General features: G+C 42.3%; 1 protein-coding gene across 1 annotated transcript; it reads left to right on the plus strand.

Annotated features, from left to right (window-relative positions):
* The first annotated feature begins 8,411 nt into the window (after positions 1–8,411).
* On the plus strand, positions 8,412–9,479 carry LOC132704386 (transcription factor IIIA-like). The gene is made up of 5 exons (XM_060674353.1): positions 8,412–8,579; positions 8,631–8,821; positions 8,968–9,119; positions 9,167–9,381; positions 9,426–9,479. The coding sequence occupies exons 1-5, from the start codon at positions 8,454–8,456 to the stop codon at positions 9,477–9,479; spliced, it is 738 nt and encodes a 245-aa protein (XP_060530336.1). The 5' UTR covers positions 8,412–8,453.
* The last annotated feature ends 558 nt before the right edge of the window (positions 9,480–10,037 follow it).

The raw sequence follows: 10,037 nt of genomic DNA on the forward strand, positions 1-10,037 counted from the left end.
ACCAAAACTAACCAAAACTAACCAAAACTAACCAAAACTAACCAAAACTAACCAAAACTAACCAAAACTAACCAAAACTAACCAAAACTAACCAAAACTAACCAAAACTAACCAAAACTAACCAAAACTAACCAAAACTAACCAAAACTAACCAAAACTAACCAAAACTAACCAAAACTAACCAAAACTAACCAAAACTAACCAAAACTAACCAAAACTAACCAAAACTAACCAAAACTAACCAAAACTAACCAAAACTAACCAAAACTAACCAAAACTAACCAAAACTAACCAAAACTAACCAAAACTAACCAAAACTAACCAAAACTAACCAAAACTAACCAAAACTAACCAAAACTAACCAAAACTAACCAAAACTAACCAAAACTAACCAAAACTAACCAAAACTAACCAAAACTAACCAAAACTAACCAAAACTAACCAAAACTAACCAAAACTAACCAAAACTAACCAAAACTAACCAAAACTAACCAAAACTAACCAAAACTAACCAAAACTAACCAAAACTAACCAAAACTAACCAAAACTAACCAAAACTAACCAAAACTAACCAAAACTAACCAAAACTAACCAAAACTAACCAAAACTAACCAAAACTAACCAAAACTAACCAAAACTAACCAAAACTAACCAAAACTAACCAAAACTAACCAAAACTAACCAAAACTAACCAAAACTAACCAAAACTAACCAAAACTAACCAAAACTAACCAAAACTAACCAAAACTAACCAAAACTAACCAAAACTAACCAAAACTAACCAAAACTAACCAAAACTAACCAAAACTAACCAAAACTAACCAAAACTAACCAAAACTAACCAAAACTAACCAAAACTAACCAAAACTAACCAAAACTAACCAAAACTAACCAAAACTAACCAAAACTAACCAAAACTAACCAAAACTAACCAAAACTAACCAAAACTAACCAAAACTAACCAAAACTAACCAAAACTAACCAAAACTAACCAAAACTAACCAAAACTAACCAAAACTAACCAAAACTAACCAAAACTAACCAAAACTAACCAAAACTAACCAAAACTAACCAAAACTAACCAAAACTAACCAAAACTAACCAAAACTAACCAAAACTAACCAAAACTAACCAAAACTAACCAAAACTAACCAAAACTAACCAAAACTAACCAAAACTAACCAAAACTAACCAAAACTAACCAAAACTAACCAAAACTAACCAAAACTAACCAAAACTAACCAAAACTTTCTTTTTTTTTTTGGTATTTTTATAGCGGGGGAAAATCTTCAAAAGACTCCGGCCAAAATGGTCACCGAGAGTGCCCGATTCGGTCCCATCACGGGTTCCGCCTACGGACTAAAAACCCTCGCTGTTTCCTTAAACTTTCCAATAACCAAATCGAAACTCAAAATCTTCCAAGTTGAGCCTCCAAATTGAATTCCTCTAGTTTCCCATGTTCCAAGGTCACCAACTGACACACGATTCAGCGCCGTTTAATAAGCCCACGGCACTTGGCTTCGCCTCGATTACGCTCTGAAAACTAAAAGAAAATACATGAAAAAGGCGAACGCAAAAGGAAAAAGTTCTCCAATTACGTTCGCCATTTTTCCTTCCGTCGATCAAAGGGTCTTGTTTGAGCGACAAGACATCCTAAGCTCGACAGATCGCACTCATCTCCCATAGGATAAAACGAATGGGCGGACAACTAAAACGGCTCGTGCCGGCAACGTGCCGAACGTGTCCCGCAGTAGACGTCGATCCTCGGCCATTTTCCTGACGCTCGAGCAATCGGTACGACGAAGACAATAGAGACGGGCTCCGAGTAAAAGCTCGGACCGTCAGCTTGACTCGAAGGCGATCTAACAATCAGGAAAAAGTTGCCTCTCCGTGGAGATGTCAATTCACACATCGATGTGATACAGTTCTAAGCCATCTCCCATCTGTCGGATACCTGAAGGTGCGGACAACCGAAATGGCACGTGCCGGCAACGCGCCGAACGGTGTCTTGCAACCAACGTTGATCCTCGGCCATTTTCCTGACGCTCGAGCAATCGGTACGACGAAAACAATACAGACGGACTCCGAGTAATAGCTCGGACCGTCAGCTTGCCTCGAAGGCGATCTAACGATCAGGAAAAAGTTGCCTCTCTGTGGAGATGACTTTTTACACATCGATGTGATAAAGTTCTAAGCCATCACCCATCTGTCGGATACCTGAAGGTGCGGACAACCGGAAGGGCACGTGCCGGCAACGTGCCCGACGGTGTCTCGCAACCTACGTTGATCCTCGGCCATTTTCCTGACGCTCGAGCAATCGGTACGACGAAGACAATACAGACGGACTCCGAGTAATAGCTCGGACCGTCAGCTTGCCTCGAAGGCGATCTAACGATCAGGAAAAAGTTGCCTCTCTGTGGAGATGACTATTTACACATCGATGTGATAAAGTTCTAAGCCATCACCCATCTGTCGGATACCTGAAGGTGCGGACAACCGGAAGGGCACGTGCCGGCAACGTGCCCGACGGTGTCTCGCAACCGACATTGATCCTCGGCCATTTTCCTTGCTCGAACAACCGCTGCGTCGAAGACTTTAAAGACGGGCTCCGAGTTAAAGTTCGGACCGTCAGCTTGACTCGAAGGCGATCTAACGATCAGGAAAGAGTTGCCTCTCTGTGGAGATGACTATTTACACATCGACGTGATAACGTTCTAAGCCATCACCCATCTGTCGGATACCTGAAGGTGCGGACAACCGAAAGGGCACGTGCCGGCAACGTGCCCGACGGTGTCTCGCAACCGACATTGATCCTCGGCCATTTTCCTTGCTCGAACAACCGCTGCGTCGAAGACTTTAAAGACGGGCTCCGAGTTAAAGCTCGGACCGTCAGCTTGAACGTCAGCTTGACTCGAAGGAAAAAGTTGCCTCTCGATGGAGATGTCTATTTACACCACGCAAGTGCGAACAATCGAAACGGCGCGTGCATGCAGCGTGCCGACCAATGTCTCGCGACCAACGTCGATCGACGAAAATTTTCCTAACATTCGCTCCGTCAAGTCAGCTTGAATCGACGGCGATATATAGATAAGAAAAATTTTCCTATGGCAGGGAGAAGTGAGTCTACACACGCGACAAGGCAGTCGCGCTCGAGACCATCTCACCTATTATAGGTAATGGAATATTCCTTAGTCCTCCGAACGTTTCATGTAAAACCCGCGTAATAACGGCAGCCGCGAGCGTCATAGAAGTCGGAAATTGGGGTGAAGCTTTCGATTTGATTGTTGCGAGTGCTCGTGCGACAACTCGCACAAACCAAACACTCGTACGAGCACTCGCACCAGTACTGGCACCACCACTCGCACGCCTACTCTCACGACAACTCGCACGAGCATTCGCACGCGCACTCGCACGCCTACTCGCACGACAACTCGCACGCCTACTCGCACGACCACTCTCACGCCTACTCGTACGCGCACTCTCACGCGCGTACGGCTAGTGCGGTACGTTAGGTTATAGCGCTTTTCGAAACAAATAACAAGAACACTACTGTTTATTTTAATTGATAGTTTTGGTTTATTTTGGTTAGTTGGCACCGACGGTCAGCTAACAAAACCAACAAATAAAAAAAACTTTCAAAAATATTTATAATTTAGCGGAATCAAAGCGAAAGCTTCACTCGAATTTCAGATTTCTACGACGTTGGCGGCCGCCGTTATTAGGCGTGTTTTACATAAACCGTTCCGAAGACTAAGGAATGGTCCGTTACCTATAATAGGTGAGATGGTCTCGAGCGCGACCGCCGCGTCGTGCATATAGACACTTCTCCCTTCGCAGAGCAAAGTGCTTTTCCGATCGTTAGATCGCCTTCGAGTCGACCGTTTAGCGCGATTAATTGGCTCGCTTAACATTTTCGTATCGTTGGTTCCATTTTTGAAGAAAAATTGGTTTCCTTCGTCGGTACGAGAAAGTAGACCGTTTTTCGTTTGCCGGCGGATCGTCTTCGTGGCAGCGATTGCTCGAGCGTTCGCAATCATTTTAAGGCTCCGCACCTTATACAGCTAGATCGCGAACTTAGCGGGTGTTTGAAAGTAAGATTTGGCACTTCGCGGTTCAAAAGCGATCGCCAGATTATTTTTCTTTTGAAAAATTTGCGATAACTCTCCTCTCACCGAGCGAGTTTATATACAAATCCGGAACGTTTCTTTCAAGAAATCTCGTGTCGCTTACAATCTAGCGAAGAGTGATCGAGAGAATGTCCGAAAATTTCCGTCGATCGACGTTCGTTGCGAGTCACATCGATTCGACGCGCCGCATATTAAAGCTTTAATAACGAATGAATAATATATGTATGGTGTCGGGAAGGGTTCCTTTCTGTACTCGTACGCTCTAACCACCAAGTATGGTTCTATTTAAAAATATTTAACGCGTTTGCCCGATCGTCGCCGTGCGTGGCGGCGGCGGCGCGCGTGATATTAAGAACAGCTGGTTGATCCTGCCTGTAGTCATATGCTTGTCTCAAAGATTGCATGTTTTCAGCCGAATTAAAGTGAAACCGCGAGAGGCTCATTAATCAGTTATGGTTCCTTAGATTGTACCCACAATTAATTGGATAAATGTGGTAATTCTAGAGCTAATACAAGCAGCAGATGTCTTACCGGTAACGAAAGGACCGCTTTTATTAGATCAAAACTGGGTGAAACTAAATAACTTGAAGCTGATCGCACGGTCTCGCACCGGCGACGCATAATTCAAATATGTGCCTTATCAACTATCGATGGTAGGTTCCGAGCTTACCATGGTCGTAACTGGTAACAGAGAATCAGGGTTCGATTCCGGAGAGGGAGCCTGATAAACGGCTACCATATCCAAGGAGGGCAGCAGGCATGCAAATTACCCACTCCCGGCACGGGGAAGGTAGTGACGAAAAATGATACGGAACTCTCTCGAGGCCCCGTAATCGGAATGAGTACACTCTAATCCCTTTAACGAGGATCAATTGGAGGGCAAGTCCAATAGCGTATATTAAAGTTGTTGCGGTTAAAAAGTTCGTAGTCGAATTGTGTCTCGCGCCGCCGGTTCACTATTCGCGGTTTCAACTGGCGCGTCGCGAGACTTCCTGCCGGTGGACTTGGCTCGGTCCGACTCAATCCTGCCGCGGTGCTCTTCACGGAGTATCGAGGTGGGCCGGTACGTTTACTTTGAACAAATTATAATGCTTAAAGCAGGCTAAAATTTTGTCTGAATACAGAATGCATGGAATAATGGGACAAGACCTCGGGTCCGTTTCGTTGGTTTTCGCATGGTAATTATTAATAGGAGCGGATGGGGGCATTCGTATTGCGACGTTAGAGGTGAAATTCTTGGATCGTCGCAAGACGGACGGAAGCGAAAGCATTTGCCAAAAACGTTTTCATTGATCAAGAACAAAAGTTAGAGGCTCGAAGGCGATCAGATACCGCCCTAGTTCTAACTGTAAATATGCCAGCCAGCGATCCGCCGAAGTTGACTCGGCGGGACGCTTCCGCGAAACCAAAGATTTTGGGTTCCGGGGGAAGTATGGTTGCGAAGCTGAAACTTAAAGGAATCGATGGAGGGGCAACACCAGGAGTGGAGCCTGCAGCAAATTTGATTCGAAAGGGGAAAACCCCGCCTTTCCAGGACTCCGAAGGGATGGACAGATTACAGCTCATTCTTGATTCTGTGGGTGGTGGTGCATGGCCGTTTTTAGTTAATCGGGCGATTAATTTCTATAACGAACGAGACTCTAGCCTGCTAATTTTTACTGTCTGCGGACCAACTTTTCTTAGAGTGACAAAGCGGCCTTTGGCTGCACGAGATTGAGCAATAACAGATCTGTGATGCCTTTGGATGTTCTGGGCCGCACGCGCGCTACTCTGAAGGAATCAGCGCACAGTCTCTGGGTGAGAGGCCCGGGTAACCCGCGGAAAATCCTTCATGCTAGGGATTGGGGTTCCTAATTGTTCCCCAAAAAAGAGGAATTCCCAGTAAGCGCGAGTCATAAGCTCGCGTTGATTACGTCCCTGCCCTTTGTACACACCGCCCGTCGTTACCACCGATTGAATGATTTAACGAGGTCTTCGAACCGAACCGCCGATATGTTCCGACGTCGTCGATGTGTTCGGAAAGTTGACCGTACTTAATCATTAGGATCGTTGTAGTGTTAAAAAAATAACTTGTACTTTGTACTCGCTGAGTCGATAATTTCTCGCACCCGACACGGACGTTTATACGTACGAAGTCAGTGCAAGCGGAGACATGTCGGGTACCTGGACGAGCTAAAAGCGCGAGACCTAGCTTTGCGCTTATCGTCGACAAGGTGTGAAGGATTTTCGCCCGAGAACGTATATACATATACGTTAAAAGTTAGGCGCGGGTCGTCTGGAAATAAAAGTTCTTTCGGATAGACCGGCCCTAAAAATTAAAAGTTTGACTTCGAAGACCACTCTGCTCTTCCGTAGAGATACAAGTTGAAAATAAGACGCAGGTCGTCCGAATACCATACTTCGTTCGGATAGACCGGCCCTTGTCAGAAAAATTTTACGTCCAAAGCGAATGGATGCTCTTCCGTAAAAAAGTCCTATATATATATATAAAACGAGAGAAACCGCACTCCCGAACTAAGCCAAAAAGGCTAAAAATAATGTGCGCCGGTGGTCGCACCATTCCTAGTGGATTCTTGTCAGTGTGACGAGACCCCTGTAACAGGGAAAAAAGACACAAAGGTACATGGCGAACGTAAAAGAAAAACTTTTGCGTTCGCCCTTTTTTTTAAACAGTTTTTTTTGAGACCTTACTTGCTTTTAGCGACCGTCGTTAGTACCCTCAATGTACTTAAGGTGACTCATCCCATTGGTGTCCCTTTGTTCCGATAATAATCCTGCCCTTAGTACTAGAGGATCCGCATTTCGAAGACAGAAAATTTTATGGCGAACGTAAAAGAAAAACTTTTGCGTTCGCCCTTTTTTTTTCAGTTTTCTTGAGACCTTACTTGATACAATGTACTTAAGGTGACTTATCCTATTGGTGTTCCGTTGTTGCGATAAAATAATCCTGCCCATAGCACTAGATGAGCACTTCGAAGGCAGAAAGATAGATAGCGAACGTAAAAAATATTTTATTTAAAAAAGTATAAAAATAGTTTTTAAAAAAATAATCTACACGTTATTAAATAACTCTAGTCGTCGGCTAGGCTAGGCTAAGCTCGAATAACGTAGCGCGCGCGCGAAACGAATCACGGCGCATAAACGACGCGACCCCATTGTTAGTAATAAAAATATTTGTAGAAATGTGTAGGACATTACACTGTACAACTGAAACTATTAAGTATTAATAAATTTCGATTATGTTAACGTAATTTTAGGAATGCCGAAGGTGCCTTACTTCCTTCAACTCAGTATGTACCTCTAGGCAGATTTGGAGGCAATCGAATGTACCTGTTGAACTGAAAGACGACTAGAGTTCTTGGAGCAAGCGAGCGACCTAGATATTAGTTTGGTTATACATTTTGGCAAAAATACTTGACATGAGCCATTTTTGTCTCAAAGTAGACCCTTCGATAAAATTTTAACCTATATTTTTTTGGAAACAATAATTGACCGGATTCATAGGAATTCATGTGTCCTGTATGGATTTAGCAACCGATGTACGTCCCGTATCTTTAAATTAAGCAGCGTTTGTTTAAGCTAAACCAAAGGGATTTTTATTTTACAATTTGACCTTTTAAAATAGATATCTTTAAGTAATGGGCGCTGTTCTTGTCTAAAATTTTAATGCAATTTCAATTTTTTCTTACTTTTTATGCTGATAACTACTTAGGTAACTTTTACTTTTTGCTTATTGAGTATGCTAGGTGGCCGGTCAATTTTTTGCATAATCCAAAGTATTTTGACAACCATATCCTCAAAATAGTCGCAGCTGAAGTATTGGATAAAGAAATATAGTGCTTTTTTTTTTGTTATTTGGTTCTGTTTTTTTTGTTTTATAGATCTATTTATTCAAATTTGTTAGTTTGTTTAGTTAGTCTATAAACTTTAATTATTTATTTTTGTTTGGGACACCCTGTATTAACAAAATTATAATATTTTAAATCTTCAGTAGTAGAAAACCTTTTGTACGAAACTTTTGTGCTAGGGATTTATAGATCGTATAGCGGATGGTTTTATTTGGCACTCGATGTACACTGGTCCTTTATATTCGAAGAAAAGCTAATGGGGCCTAAACTACCTACCTGTATTCGCGTAAGCGGTCCTAAAACTTGGTCTTTGACGGCATCACTGCAAAAATTGTATTTTCGTTCCCTCTTTTATTCTGTGGTATGATTTGGCAAGTGTGTCCTCGAATTTTTTATTTTGTCCTTAACCTCAAAAAATAATTGTTGTCTGTTACCTCGAACAGTGGGACGGCGAAATTGACACAAATCGATTCAAATTATGGCCACGGATCAGGTGGCGAATCCTTCCTTGCAAAAGTCCCACATTTGCACAGTTTCCGGATGCGGTGCGTCTTTCACCAGGCCCGGAAAACTCGCCACTCACATGCGAACACACACCGGGGAGGTTGGTATTTAATCTTGTGGCTCTTTTAAATATTCAATTGGCCATTTGCAGAGACCGTTCAGATGTGACCTTGAAGGTTGTTTGAAAAGTTATACAAACTCGCATCACTTAAAGAGGCACCGATCTATTAGTCACGATAAGGTCGTCTCGACGCAAATTATGTGTACCTTTGAAGGCTGCGGCATGGTATTTTACCATAAATACAATTTAAAGCGCCACTTAAACAGAAGCCACAACCCAGACTAGAAGCCTTTCAAGTGTAAAGACTGCGACGAATCGTTCAAGAAGAAGTTCCGCTTGCAACAACACAGGTGTTCTCATGGCAGCCCCGCTCCCTTCGAGTGAGTAGGTTTGTTGAGTTTTCATTTTTTTTGCGATGTTTTTTAAGGTGCCATCTATGTCCTCTTTCAGATACGGACTATCAAAAGTTTCATAAGCACTTGCGGAATCATCAGACTTATAATTGCGACTGTGGTAAAAGCTTTAGTAGGTGGTCCGAAATTTGTTCCCCCCGACGAAAGGAATGCACAGTTAAAAAGGGTAAAACAAGTGCTCAGTTTGGGTAACTAACTAAACTATATTTTTAGTAAACAAGTGCATAATTTGCGGTAAGATTTTTTCAACCAAAGCGAATCTGTCTCAACACGCCTTGGTTCACATTGAAGAGAGCAAGAGGGAGATTCATAAATGTCCCTACCTGGACTGCACGAGGAGTTATCAGAGGAGAAATAATTTGAACTACCATATTGCGCGTTTCCATCAGAAGATGTCTGACAAAGTTCAATGTGGCGAGTCCAACAGAGTGTCTCGAAATTAGTACCCTAATAACTATAACAGCTTGTTCAGGTGGACATTTTGCAAACGAGTGGATCGGTCGAGATGGTCAGCTTGTTCGCCTGACTTAAACCCACTAGACGAGCGATGGCGAACCAATTTTTATTGGCACCCACACAATTTTTTTTATGTTATCTGATTAAATTAAATTAAATTTAAAATTTTTACCTACTCTACTTAACCTTCACCTGACTGAAACCGGGTCATAATTGACTCGATATTTACTTTTTCCTTTATAACTGTTTTGATATTCTGTGTCTTAATTTGTTTTGTAAAATTTACTAATCAAATAGCGAAAGAAATTATAAATAAACAAAAATGACATTTATCAAGCTTATACGAGAATACGAGGCTTTTGACTTAATCAAAGCGTTCCAAGTTAAATTACGAATACAAAAAATGTTTTTTTCTAAAAGTGAATCGAAAAGTCAAATAAAGAGTCATTAACGAAATAATTTTCAATATTTGAGATACGTTTATATAGAAAACTGGTGTCTCTTCTGGACGTAGAATTCGGTGTTATCATTTCGGGACGCATTGCATTCAGTTTATTGAGCAGAGACGAGTTTGACAGTTTTAGACAGCTGTCCGACACGATTAACGTCTAGCACTTGAAACAACGTA

The sequence above is a fragment of the Cylas formicarius genome, unplaced genomic scaffold (assembly GCF_029955315.1).
Source record: "Cylas formicarius isolate icCylForm1 unplaced genomic scaffold, icCylForm1.1 PGA_scaffold_7__23_contigs__length_41026272, whole genome shotgun sequence".
NCBI lineage: Eukaryota > Metazoa > Arthropoda > Insecta > Coleoptera > Brentidae > Cylas > Cylas formicarius.

Bases quoted from the DNA above. Each gene is read 5' to 3' on its own strand.
- LOC132704386 (XM_060674353.1), top strand. From the start codon at position 8,454: ATGGCCACGGATCAGGTGGCGAATCCTTCCTTGCAAAAGTCCCACATT. The intron at 9,120-9,166 runs GTAAAACAAGTG...CTATATTTTTAG, and splicing joins GGAATGCACAGTTAAAAAGG to TAAACAAGTGCATAATTTGC. The intron at 9,382-9,425 runs GTGTCTCGAAAT...CAGCTTGTTCAG, and splicing joins AATGTGGCGAGTCCAACAGA to GTGGACATTTTGCAAACGAG.